Source organism: Calypte anna, chromosome 9 (genome assembly GCF_003957555.1).
Source record: "Calypte anna isolate BGI_N300 chromosome 9, bCalAnn1_v1.p, whole genome shotgun sequence".
NCBI lineage: Eukaryota > Metazoa > Chordata > Aves > Apodiformes > Trochilidae > Calypte > Calypte anna.
The window spans coordinates 13,240,807-13,255,373 of record NC_044255.1 but is presented as its reverse complement, the minus strand read 5'-3'; the positions used below and the strand labels follow the sequence as shown (position 1 = coordinate 13,255,373).

At 35.5% G+C, this 14,567-nt stretch overlaps 1 protein-coding gene across 4 annotated transcripts in view; it reads right to left on the bottom strand.

Moving 5' to 3' along the window:
* ATP13A3 (ATPase 13A3) overlaps positions 1-14,567 on the bottom strand; it is a 54,347-nt gene that overhangs the window by 22,564 nt on the left and 17,216 nt on the right. For all 4 annotated transcript variants that reach the window (XM_030456327.1, XM_030456328.1, XM_030456326.1 and 1 more), the window contains 7 exons: positions 10,239-10,332; positions 8,130-8,303; positions 7,383-7,553; positions 7,002-7,072; positions 3,571-3,651; positions 1,618-1,687; positions 636-770 (listed from right to left, as the gene is read on the bottom strand). In XM_030456327.1, coding sequence (XP_030312187.1) covers positions 636-770; positions 1,618-1,687; positions 3,571-3,651; positions 7,002-7,072; positions 7,383-7,553; positions 8,130-8,303; positions 10,239-10,298 — 762 coding nt within the window. In that variant the 5' untranslated portion in view covers positions 10,299-10,332. The remainder of the gene's footprint in view (positions 1-635; positions 771-1,617; positions 1,688-3,570; positions 3,652-7,001; positions 7,073-7,382; positions 7,554-8,129; positions 8,304-10,238; positions 10,333-14,567) is intronic.

The following is a 14,567-nucleotide window of genomic DNA, read 5'->3' as shown; positions in this document are numbered from 1 at the left end:
TCTACTAAAAGTACATTCTCTCTCTACAAGTAGATGTTAGCTTATTTACTAACATTCTTTCACAACAAAGTGTTACTCAGAACATTCTCCTGAAGAGTTAAGGAAACTTACAGGCAGTTTGAGTCCATCTACATGTAAAGATTCTTAATTTTAGCAGCATTCTGCAAGCAAATGTACACTGCCATTCAAAATGGTATAAAAATGTCAATATTGAAATTGGCAGTAATGTACGTCTTTTGTCTGAATTCAGAGATTAAAATTTAAGGATAATTAGGTACATCTAAGGTAGTCCAAGACTGTCCATCAGCTACAGCTAGGTGTACAGAGAAAAATACATCACCAATTTAAAAATCCACACATCTGGTTGGTGCTCAGTTCTGCTGGACTTTTTCAAACAATGGAAACAACCCTGGATACAATCATTACTGTCAATACAACTTGGTACATAAACTTGTGTTTGGGTTTTAGTTAAGTGAGATAGTGTTTCTGTTATCTGAGTTCAACCTACTAAATCAAGAGTAATATTTGGCCTATATATCACTGAAAAACATCTTAAAGATTTGTAGGCAATTTCACATCAAAATAAACCAAGAAGTAAAAAGCTGCAAAGATGGATCTGTTCTCTCTGAACTTACCTTCCTAATGGTGTAGAGTGAGCTAACAATGGATATTACAGACATGATCACAATTGCTAATGCATAGTAGTGATATTCATCAGTGATCCACAATATCACACTGAACAACTGAAAAATGTAAAAAGGGTTGAGAACCTAGAAGAGGAACAGAACATTACAAGTTACACGAAAAGGTTATGTGTTCTGTCAGCAGAAAGTCAGAATCATCCTCCTCCTCCATGGAGGAGACAAACTTTTCAGTTCTTCTTGTATTATTTGTCTGCTTTACTAAACTGCTCCCTCCTTTTCTCTATGTCCTCAATTCCTCAAAAGCACAGGTTTCATTAAAATAACCCAGGAATAAATACATTTAAGACTTTGTGCATTTTCCCCTACACCTCAGAGCAAAATGACAGGAACACTTGATGCATTTTTAGTTACAAATCTTAAATTGATTTGAATATTATCCATTTCTTATCAACAAATCCAGGGACACCTCAAGTTCTTACTCTGTTAGTTCAGGGTGGAGAGTTTCCTTATTCAGAAGTTTCTATCATGCATTATTATAGCACAGGGATAACAAGTCAATTATTCAAATCCACCTGGATTTAGAATACACCAGGAAAATGGAAAAAATCCAGCATCCAGTACATGTAAAAACACATTTGATTTGGGCTGATATAATGGAGCAGACTAGATCATTTTATGTTTGAAAACAGCAGCTACAAGTAAGTAAGATGCATACTCTCTCAAGGAATTCTGACACATTTTCTGATGTCCTTGCTAAGGCACCAGGTTATGAACTCTGAAGAGCTTACAGCTAAGGCCTCTTAAGTATAGACTTTTCAAAAATAATCCATACAATTTTCCTTTACAGTGCTGGGCTTTGAGGAAAGGTTTCTGGTTTACATTATTATTTGAAAAACAGTCCAATATTCATTGTACTTAAAGTAACTTCAAAAGATATACATGTTTTAAAAATTTAATTTTTCATTTATCTTACCTCCTTAATCAGAAGCTTAAAAATGGAAGGCACTTTCACAGCAATTTCATTTACTCCATAGAATGCTTTTCTGCATTAAAAGAAGTATCAAAAGACAGTTAAATTTTTATTAGAGATCTTATTAACCTGAAAGTAATTTCATTAATATGAGAAAGTACTATAAAATAGTACTTATATAAGGCCCCTTTTATCATATTTTTTCAAAAGGCATTTTTCAGAAAACATTTATCCAATAGAATATTCCAATATAAGGGTAATTATTTTATATGCCAATTTCAACTGTAACATATTTTTTAGGTTGATCTTGATAATTAGATTTTCCTGTAAACTGTAAAACCAATGTTATTGTACATAATATTCTGAAAGCCAATATAGGGTCCTCTTTAACTTAAACAAGTGATAGCTCTTACCCTGCAGTAAGAAACTTTTTTCATGGTTCTGTATCTTATTATTATTCTTAGCATGAAAAAAGGCAAATCATGAAAGGGGGAGCAAATAATTGCCCTCCATTGGGATCTGAGCTGGTTAAATGACTTTGGTATGAAGAAGCCCTTAAGGGACATTCTTAAGGGTAAAGGCTTTTATCATAGGAAGATACAAATTGAAAGAAAATGAAATTATGAGTAAACAGGTGCTTCCAGATTTTAAACTCTAAGGTAGATTCATTTGCAAAAAACCCAAGAAAAACAACAACCCAAAACCAACAAAACAAACAAACAAAAACCCAAAGACAACAAAAAATCCAAACCAAAAAAACCCAAACACTAGGAATGCAACAGAACCCAAAGTATTCTAGTTTGCCTAGGTACCAACAAATTAGAACACAAAGAGAGAATTAAGTACCCATCTATATTTTGACAATATATATTCTGGCTTGCTGTTCACATTTGAGAAACAAGAAACCCCTGAACTATGTACCATTCAAATTTACATTTTAAAGTCCTTTTATAGACTAAGTTCTTCTCTACCTATGCACTTCAGCTGTGCCTGGCATATTTATATCATTAGCTTAGAATAGCATATTTTAAAAACAGTATTTTAGTATTAAAGTATTAGTATACTTTTTGCCAACCAGAATTAAAAGTATGGAATACATTTATTCCAAATCAACCAGAGACAGATCTGTGGTAGCTAAGGGACACACCTCTGATACTACGTAAGCTTTTAAAATTAAATTTGAAGTCCAGAGACCTTGGAAGTTTCTGCCTGACCTTCCTAAAATAGCAAATTAGTTACAGTTTAGGCCAGGTTTGCACTTTCTTATTCACCACCTAGCACACTATCCCCTTCTCTCACAATAACCCTTTCTCTCACAATAACCACTGTGAAGGATGGGAAAGAAAACAAGCAGCAGTCAAGGGAGCTCCCCCAACATTCCCTTCAAGCCTTCAGCAATCTGCAAATCGAGAAAAGTGAGCATCTTTCCAGCCAAGGAACTGCTGATGGAATTTTCCACTGACACTCAGTCTACTTGCCTTCAAACCTATACACCCCTTCAGCAATGACATTATAATATTGTAACATTAAATATTATATAAACATAACATATAAATATATGGTGACATAAATATCACATCAACTGCTGAGTTTCACTGTATACCTGCTAAAGTGGTTGAAAATGTGCTTGCTATTCTTTTTATACACTTAATTTATTTCAAAATGTTGAGTACTAAATACAATTTCAGAAATATATTCTGAATTAGTTTAAGCAATAGTTCCCGTTCTCATGGTCAGTGCAGTTTGAGAAAAGTAACTCAATACAATATCAGAACCTAGTTTTATTCAACACATAGGTAAAAAAACCACGAATTGCAACTTTCCTGGAAGGAAGCATAAAAGCATGTTTGTAAACATTAATCACTCCATTGTTTTCTAATTTTGTTAACCCTTTAAACATAGGTAATGGAACAAAACTAATTCTAAACAATTCTTTGTTCAAATACTGAACATTACCTGTAGTCATGCATTCCCTTTGTCAGTCCTGTGCTGTGTTCATTATGAATTGAAGAACAGAATGTAGATTCATCTAGACCTCTAAGTAAAGGAAAAAGTCACTGAGTTAATTTTAAATGTCAGGTTTGTTAAGTAAGATTCAGTTACTCAAAAAAAAAAACTAGGGCTTTGCCAAGAGTTACAATATATTATTAAAGAACAGTCTATGAATTAATGTTTTTCTAGCTGTTGCAGTCACATCTGCAGATACAAATTAAAACCAGCCTTCTTGTTGTCACATCTTACTCTGTAGGACAGTCATATCTTGTTCAATCAAAATGGAGGCACACTTTAAAAAATGATGTAAAACACTAGCATAACTAGTATTCAAAGGCCTCTGAAAAGAAGAAGTGAGCAAGTTTGATAGATTCTATAAAATCAATATGGATTAATATTTTGTCAAATTATCTTCATTTGTCTCTAGTAAATGGAAGCATTTTAGAAACAACTATTAACCAATTTCTCAAATAAATCTATACTGAAGCTATTTTGCAGCATCTTGCTAGCAAAATTTCATTCATGACACTGTTAAGTACAGACTATATTTTTAATAATTCCTTAGCACTGCAAGACTCATCTTCATAGCACTTTTCTACACACTATGGACACAAATGCTTTATTTTAGATCTGAAGATAAGCAAGCACACCCGAAAGATCATTATGTTTACAGCTATGGGATCATTTCAGCTACCAAATTCAGTAAATCAAGCATATTATATCCTATTATATCCAGGTATTTTTTAGCAACCATACTTTGGATTCACAGGCAAACATTACCTTCCAAAAGACTTTCACAGGTAACATGAGAAAACCAGCACTATTCAATGCAAGCCTTTTTTATATTTGCTACCTAGGAGGTTGCCTAGTAAAAAGGATCGGGAGTTGCTCCAGTGAAAATAAACCCTTTATTATGTATCTACAGTAAGAATTTTAAGATTCTCTTTTAATAACTGTGCCTTCCCTCTCATTCTGTCCCACATAATTCAATTTGTCTTTTCCTGCACAAAAAGGAATCCAACAGTGGGTTTGCAAAGGGTTCCAAAACTAAGTGCTTTATATGCAAATATGCATACCCATGTGTGAAATGTTCATGGAAAGAAAAGTTTCTAGCAGGATGTTTATTATCTGCTTTTTACAGCTCTGTTATATATATATATCCCAGAGCATTTATAAAAAAAAAAAGTGCTTGTGTATAAACAGTTAACTACATAAATTACTCATCAAATCACTCAAGAGACTCAGTTGACACCAGCTAAAACAAAACAGACACACAAGGTCAGAGTTGCATCCTTTTTGGCTATGTGACCAAGTCTGATTTAGTTTAAGAATTACACTTGCATTTCCTGTGTTTAAAACAGTGATCTTTATATTCCATTATTATAAAAAGAACAATGATATGAAACTCAGGCTCTCATAACTGAACTTGCCCCACACATCTTAATTTGCTTCCCCTCTGTACTGTGATAAGTCTTTAATTACACGATCAAAGCATTCAGTCTTTGGATACTTGGATAACTGACTGCACAGTGGCTCTCCCATCACACCACAGGATTGTGCTTAAGTCACAACTAGAGCTGTGGTCCTTTCCCTATGGACTTTACTATTGATTGCTCAGTCTCATACCTCATTTCCTTACAAATATTAGTTTGACTGTATGCCATGCTCTTGAGTAATGGTAATTGTCGATTTTTACATGAACTGAAGAGCAGATTAAGAAGAAGTATCTTAAAGAAGGACAGATATTTCAGACTTACTTCCAGAATATTTCTCATTCATAAATTCAGCTATCATTTCAGAGGTGGTGCCTAGTATTTCACTGTATGATAATACTTAAGTTTACTTTAGAGTGAAGTTGTAGCAAACCCTCATTCTTATTTGACCTTGCACAGAAGTGATTTAGTACCTTGCCTGTATCAGTTATTTCTCAGACCCAGCTGTTTCTCCTCTTCAATATCCAATTGCTAAATAACTCAATTACAGTACCTGACTAAACAAGTGGTCAGGCTCAGTCATTGCTAATACATCAAACAAATGAAATTTTGGCATATTCACAAGAATGTGACTGAATAAATGGTCACTTAACTTCACAGGCATATCTGAGATTTTTCCAGGGCTTATAAATTGGCTGAGTTATCACAAGAACATCAAAAGGCACAAACAGCCAACAAATGCCAAGTTTCAAGTCACTGCTTTAATGCTAAGAAATGACATTTTTTCCTAAACACATGACTCCATATGATTTTTGCCTGTATCTGTTCTTAGCATAGAAGTATAGTTTTAATTTAAGGGTTTGTTGTTTTGGTTTTTTATCTCATCTGTGGGAAATATTCCCTTTTAAGAGTTTAAATTAGCAACACTATAGGCATGAAACCAGGACCCTGTAATGCAAGATGACAAGCACCACTAGCTGCACCACTTGCTTAACATAAAAAATGTGTATAAAGCTTTTCATTATTTACATATGAATTGAGATATTTTCAACTTCTCAGAGAAGATCTCAGTTTTGTAACTGCTTGTATTATGATAGTTTTTTTAATTGTTGTTATTGCTGATACCTTTCCATGCACACATATCTGGGAAACACAAGAAACATTTGCAGAGTACATTTCCTGCTATAGAAATCTTGGCTGGTTTTCTTTCACTCAGTCTCTGGTCATTAATTTTTTCTGTATGTGCTGCTTCTCCACACGATGGTTCTATGCAGTGAACAATGATTTAACTAAACTTATAAAGAGGTCATATTTCCAATCTGAACTTCCCAATTTAACAAGCAGTTGTCAAAAATGGAGATTTTTTCTTCAAGCCTAACATTATGCAACAGTGCCTCTGCACATCACATCCAGTGAGCACAGATAGTACTGCCTACTAAAAGATGTTTTCTATCAGTGCAAAAGACCAGCTTTTTGTAACAAAAAAGGGATCAAATTCTGGTCAAGTCTAATAAAATGTAGCAGCCCAGAGTTAAACAGAAGTGAGCAGCAAGTTATTTGGGGAATTCTCCTCTTTGTATATAGTCCTTCTGGGTCTAGCTCAGAACCAATGCAAGAAATACAGATTATTCCATCAGGAGGAAGTTTTAAAGTTTATAGAAGAACATTTGTCTACAAACAGGTGCTCTGATTCTCAAATAACACTCCAAGAACAGGCAAAAATCCTGGAGCAGCACGCAGCCTGTCACCCTAGACAAGTCATACTTAATAAAGGTAGATTTAACAGACACCTTTCCTCCAAAGTCACACCAAGTTAAAAATTCCCTGCCCTCACTATGGTTCAAAGACTTAGTGAGCTAAAACAGCTGGTCAGAATACGATACCAATTTTCACCAAGTTTTTAGGCACGCTATTCTATTTTTTTTAAAATGCAGTTTGAAGCACACTGCAAAATTTTCTTACCTTACAACATCAAAACTTTGAACTGTATCATTCCAGAAATACTTCACGCTGTGATGTGTGAAATAACGAATCTGCAACGGAAACAGACACACAGATGAAACCAGCACCACTTAACACTTCTTTTCCGACTGACTTTATTCTGAACAGCGATAGACAAGGAATTTAGAAAAACTTCTCTGAAAAATTAACAGCTTCCTTTCAAAAGAATCTACAAGCACTTCATAATTTCCAGTAGCTGGTTAGTGAGAAAAAGATTTATGCTTCACCCAAAACCTTTTAGACAAAAAAAGTAGCTCACGTGCACTGTATTGTGTGCATGTGCTCTAGATACTACTTGAGATATCTGGAAAAGACCAAGTGTAGTATTGCAGGTTTACTTACAGGCAAATAGTTTTTCAAATCGTTTTTATTTTCTTCTGCATCGGATTCACAGAAATGAACAGCATGGCCATTTGAAAGCTTGTGTCCGATAGGGTTAGGATTCTGTAAAGGACTGGCTCCCAAAGAAGGCATAATGCGAACCTTTGCACAAAACCATATCTTGAATTCATCCTTCACAAGAGGGGAGAAAATGAATTGTTGAAACAGCATTTAAACAGCATTTTACCACAATGGCTGCCACTGAATGTGTCAATAACAGATGATAAAGCAGAGCCCATACATACCCATCCTGCAATTTAGAACAACTGAGGACTTAACACATGGATCATAACCAGGGACTCTACACAGAAATTGAAGAAAGAAAATCACCTGAAAACAAACCACACTTGGGTCCACAGATATATGTTAATTCAACAAATATATCTTTGTCGAAAAAGGGAGGAAAAACCTGAAAACCATGTTATCAGGTTATAGGAACATCTGTTCTGTAATTTTTTATTACAACATCTTTAATGTAATTAATTATTAAAATCCAAAAGCAAAGGCTTTGCTTTTGCTATGCCCTGCTAGCAGTTGTCAGTATTCTCATATGGGCAAAGTTACACACAGTACCAAGGGGCACAGCTCTGCAGTGCTACGAAACAAAACCCTGCCTGCTGCAGGCAAGGATGTGTGCATTTTAGCAAGCAGCAAGAAGGACGCTAAACAACTGCAAACTGGGAGAAGCCCACCCTCCTACAGACTTACAGTTGTTCTCAGCAGAACCACTTCACAGTCTTTAAGTGTAGTCCTTTTGCATGTTGCTTTCACACGCCACTGAGGCATCCAGTAGAGGAGGAGGAGAAGAAAGCCACCAGAACAGATCACTCCTATAGTAACTAGCACCAACTTCCAGCGACACAGATCATAGCCATAGATCTCCTGCATGGAAACAGATAAACAAATAACAAACAATGACTGTTTTAATTACTCTGGCTCAGGAAGCAAACATTAATTTTTCATAAAGTGCAGCATTCAAAGCTAATGAAATTTCAAAGTAATTTTCTCCTTTTTCTTTTTTGGAGGAAGAAAAGATTTAAAAGACTTAATACATGATGGAGTGGCAACAAAAAGAAATGTGAGGTTGGTAAAAAATACAGACATCATTAAAAGCCTGTCAAAGGCAGAACATCCACACTGTTTAAAACATATAATTGCAAGACCTGTCTCCTCTCTGTACTGCTCCCTAAGGACTGAGACTGCAATACAGCCTGCCTTAACTCAGAGAACAACCAATTTTTAACCAGGACCCAGCACAAGTCAGCTACACATTCAAGAGCAAAAGCATGATTTTGACAAATGCTGATTTTATCACGTTACAATTTGTTTTGTTAGCATACATAGCTTTGAATTACTGGTGCTAGCAGAATTTCATGCTTTCTAAACAATCACGTAAATATTTGTCAAATCCTACTTTTTAGTAGAAAAACTGGCCTATTTTGTCTGCAATTTAACAAGAAATGCTACTGTGAAACATTAGAAACTACAAGCTGCACTGTCAAAGGTTCAATAACTTGCACCAGCTGGAAAAAATTCTCTTCTCCCATTAAAAAACCCACGAAGTATTAAGTGTGCCTTGGTCAAAGGCAAGTACCAACTTAAACTGATGACAGCCAGGAACAGAAAATAATTCAGTGGCTGTGCTACATTCCTGAGTTTCACATTACATCATTAGATTATATTTCCTGCTGCAAAAGGGCAATGAAGTTTCCCATCGAGTCCCACCCTCATTGTTCATACTGACACCAACGTTTTTAAGTTTTAAGTTTTCATTGAACGTACTGGAAAATGTTTAAACTGCTTTCCTAAGAAAAGGCTTTTCAACAGGTTTGTTTTGCATCCTTCTAAGTTTACAAAATAAAAAATCAAGAAATAAAATCCATTCTCTGTTACCCCCAAAATACTGAAGCCAGTATTTTGACACACTGGTAACTCACACCTTACCAATAAAAAGGTAATTAAAAGGTGGGTGAAAGATAGTGAGAGAGGTTAATGATTCTTTTGGGGCAAAGCAAAATCATTTCCTTGAAAGAATAACTTCTGTGATGAGACCCTAAGCACTTCACTTTCATTTTGTTGTATTTGCCTACATTCCATATCAGAGCTGAAGAGCAGCTTTTTCCTAGCAGCCCGCACAAAGAAGAAACAAGGAATTTACCATTTTTTAAAAACAAAAATTTGTATACACTCCATATATTTTCTGCTGTCTCCAGAATGAGCTAGCAATTTAAAGACCAACGGCCAAAGACTTTTCCTGCCAAAGGCAACTGCTGTATCTTCCAGAGCAAACAATAAAAGGAATTACTGCTCTCATAGAAGCTACATTTGTGTGCTATGGAATACCCGCAAAACTGGGTCCTATCTACCTAAGTACGAATATGCAAGAACATGCTTAATACAGTCAGATTATAGAGCATTAACCCATTTTAAATTACAAGAAAACAAGCTCCAGGTTTTGGGGAAAAAACCAACACAAAATAGAAGCAAAAAATAAAACTAACAAGCCATTTTGCTTTCATTTTCCATTTCAAAAAAAAGTCATTAAGTACCAAAGTCTTTTATCTATTGGACTGCTGATCTCAATGAAGCCAGCCCAGAACCTTTGCAAAGGCTTTCAACAAAACCAGTCCCTATCCCAAGACTAGATTTCTTAATACAAAAAAATATTATCAAGGATAACCTTATAAAATTGCTAAACTGATTTAAACAGAGACAGCTCGCTTCCTGATGTAATATGCCCCATTTAGAGAGAAAACCATGAAAATGTGTTTCTAAAATGTGTTTCTAATGTCTAAAAATAGAATAACAGTTATTTACCATCTCATCTTCCTCTGCTTTATTGACAAATTTCTTTTCTTCTTTCTCCATGTTTAGCATGATATGAAGCTTCTCAACTTGAGATATGGAAGACCTTTAGCAACAAAAGAAATATTGGATTAGTATTACTGATTTTATACATCAACTATTAGTTTCGAGTTCCTTTCTCTCAGTGGATACACATAAACCACACTGGCAATATACTAATATAAATCTTAAATTTGTACTACTACTGGTTTACACCAGGAACAACCCAAGGAAAAAAATTGAGAAAAAAAAGTAAGTACAGGCTAAAAAATTTTAGACCCCAGTTTAGCATATCCAAGTCATTCTTTTCCTTTCTTTCTTCAGTTTGTACCAATGATCTTGCTTCTTTTGTTTCTCATAGCTGCAAAATCATGAAGTGTGCTGTGAGGATAGATTATGATCACAAGTTTCATTAACAGAGAAAGGGATGAAAAAAAAGAAGCTGTCTAGGAGCTGAACATTGTACACAGAGATCTCTATTCCAATACAGAAGAATTACACACAAAAGGCTGCTCTGTACTGTGAAACTCATCAGAAGTTACAGATCGCATAAACAAACCAAATCAAAAGATACCAAGTAAGAAACCTAAGTTTTTAAAATTGAAACTGTATCTAATCTTCTAAATTGAAACTGTATCTAATCTCTCCTGTACATGTTAATGATGACAATTTACAATTAATGCACCCATCCTGTATTTCCATAGAACCACCCATAGTTAAAATTACCAAATAGCCAGTGTTTATCTGCCATGACTTGACATGAAATAACTATTATTCTCTGCACTAACACTGTAAAACCTTTGTCTTTATTTTCTGCACATATATACATCTCTCTGAAGACAGCACTTACTGCCACAACATATAAGTAGTCCTCCAGTACTGAGGATTCACTGTCATAGAACAAGTAAATAATGTAATTTCAGACAAAAGGCTGTTACAAAAAAGTCAAGGTGAAAGCCATTCACCTAACTTCATCTCAGCTGTCCACTTAAGAAAAAGATACCACTATTCAAAATATTTAGTATCAGACAGCTTTTTGTTTAAAGTGCAGCCATTACCGAGTTCTTTGCTGTCTCTAAGTCCCCCGTATTTCACAAATCAAACAATCAGACTCCAGTACAGATCCTCTCAAAGCCAGCCCCCTGGATCCATGCACTTACACTCACCAGCAAAGCCAACCTCCAAAGGTCCTTCCTCTGAATTCCTGAAGTTTATCAACCATCTCATCCTTGCATGGTTTCTGCAAGGTACCACCTCCTTTCCAATTAAGCCAACAATGAAGCAGGAGCTCAAGAGAAAAGGTTTGTGCTGCTGCCCAAAACTGGGTCTCCTCAAAAATCTATACCCACTGCTGGGATAAGGTCTGAGTGGAAGAAACACCCTTGAAGCAAAGAACTGCATCAGAACACAGGGCTGTTACAGGTGAAAAACAGTTCATCACTTCATACACTGAGTGCTTGGACCAGTTTGTATTTTGTTCTGTATGGAAGGAAGCCAATTTGATAACAGCTGTCGGCTTTAACAGAAACACCAGCTCATACCCTCCTTGCACTGTTAAAACTGAAGATTTTCTATTACTATCCAATACTGAACTACAAATACCTTTTTTACTGCAGATTAATTTGGAAATTAAACCAGCAGATGGGCACCACTGATGATTCTTTATCTGTTACCCAAGTCATGCAAGTTCTAAACCACATTTTTGTTTAAATTGCCGCTTCTCTTAACAAAACAGCTTTTTATCCTGGGAAAAATATATCTAAGAAAGCTGTTTAAAGTCTGTCCTAAACCTATACAGGACTGATAAGAAAGCACCTGAGAACAGTCTTTGAATTAATAACTTCAAACAATGTTTTGTACACCATACAAATCACATTTTCAATCAAGAAGTCATGCAGTCAGGAAAAAAAAAAATTTGTGTATTTACAGAGCTATACTTCTAGTTCAGTTCACCAGTCCATGAAAGAATTACTAGATTTATCACACTTGAACTAGTCTTCTCTTAAACAAACACGCATTTCCCTGCTATAGTGTACTGCAACATCACACAGTGCCAGCAGGCAAAACTCCAACTCCGATGAACACGTCCAGTAACACCAGTACTTCATACAGGAAAGCACTAGGTGGCAAAATAAATGCGAACAGCTTCAAGATCAATAAATCTCAACTGAGATTTTCACATGGCCGACACATCAGAACAGGCACCTAAAAGGACACATTGACAGCATGAGAGAGAAACACAGTTGCTTTAATTTAGGGCTTTTCTGCAGCTAAGGAGAGTTAAGTCATTCATCTGAAGCAGCACTGAGAGCACCAGCAGTAATTCCTGTGATTCAGTAACTTCTTTGAACAGCTGGTTAAAATCACACAGGGAATACAGGAGGATCATTAGGAGACTATTTTTGACTTACATCATTAGCTCCATCTGCATTATTTTACACAGACTAATTTATTGAGCAACCTTCCACTAGCACATGTCCTCAGTATTTCATATGCAGACTGTAATTTTCCATATTAAATTCACATTTGAATTTCTAAACTTAGATCTTTTCTTAGTCGATGGGTCACGAAAATCATTACTATTCAGCAAGGAAAACCAGCAGTCTTTCTCCAGTGTTATTCCTTTCTGGACATCATCAGCCCAAGGTCATCATCAAGAGTTCAAATAAGCAACTGTTTTGAGTTTCTCTTCCACTTCCCTGCTTAAAGCTGGGGTTGACCACCACCACCATGGGCTCCACAGCTCCACGTGCCCTTCTTTAGAAGGCACTGCAGGCTGCTGAGTGCGTCAGAAGAAATAAGTTGCAGCATCTCAGCAATTCAGAAGAGACTTAAGCAATCAACATTTGCTCTTTACTTCCTTCCATCTACAGTACTGTGGGAAAGGAGACATTTCAAGACTTAATATAAGTCTTGAATATAAGTCTAATATAAGTTTTAATATTTAAATATAAGCCTTGGACTGTTAAGGCTACAGAGTAGTATGACATTTTACTTGTACTCCAATTAAGTAAGGTTGAAATCCACTCACAAGAAGCAATGTGGACTCAGGAATATTCAAATATAAAATGCCTCTGATGCAAGGGCTGCCAGTCAGCCTCTTTCCAGCACAAGTTCCCTGGAGTGAATAGCTAGGAGTTCTTATCACCTATACCTGTTAACTGAAAATAGCAACTAAAAAGGACTATTTATTCCTTTAAAGAAAAGGGCCAAATACAAACGAAATAGTGAAAGTTACTACCATTCCCTTTACATTATGTTTACTTGAGCTCCTATTATATAGCTAACATTTTCTAGAGTCAGAAAAGCAGGAAGTATCAAAAAACTCTGTAAAAGAAATGCTGTTTGCCATTGAGAGAGAGAATGAAAGAGAATAAAATAACCTACAACATCTTAGAACACAGGTATGAATTTAACAATTAGTATAGGATCAGAAAAAGTGTCTCAATCCGTAAGAGCACTTATCCAAATCACAATCTCAAACAGCAAATATGCAACTTTGTAAAAACAAAAGCAACAACAAAAAACACCCCTAGTATTTAAATTAAACATAAATACAGGATTTTAATAACTTAATTTAAATACAGTTAAACTGCAGTTCCTATTTGCCTCTGTCCTGAAGAGTACGCAGCTACGAGTAGGAGAGCACCTCAGTTTCACATTTCAGTCAATATTGCTCTGGAGCTAAACTAAATCATAAATTAAATCACTGGAGAAATTATAGCAGTGCACCAACCCTAAAACTACATGCATCCCTTACAGTGAAGAAAACATAGGACGTTCTCTGAATGATGATGCTAGTATCTATTTTTGATCTGTCTTGACTAAACAATGAGGATATCAAGCAGTTCTACCAAAATATTTACTGGCAATACATATTTGTATCATCAGTATAAAAGGTGTAAGTGAACTCATGGCATATTTATTAAGAAAATGTTGCTAAAGAACTACAGTAAGGCTCCATCAGCATGTCTGATGAGTTCTGCAAGTCCTTCTGAAGGACTTATCTATAGTCAGTCTTCCTATAGACAGCATGATTAACAAGTGATTTCAGTGCAAATTTTAACTTTCAAGTTTGATTTGAGGAGTGGGAAGCAAGATCTTCCCCCTTTTCTCCTTCAAGTCCATAAAACCAATTCTTTTTTAGTATATACACATTGTTGGCAACAGTTTATTCTTTTAGTGCTCAAACTTAACCATAAGTCTCATAATTTCAAGAGAAAAATTTCAAGCTCTGGAAAGAATACAGCTCCAAAAGAAGAAACTTTTGAGATCTCCTGCAGTCACTGCATTAATTTTAAT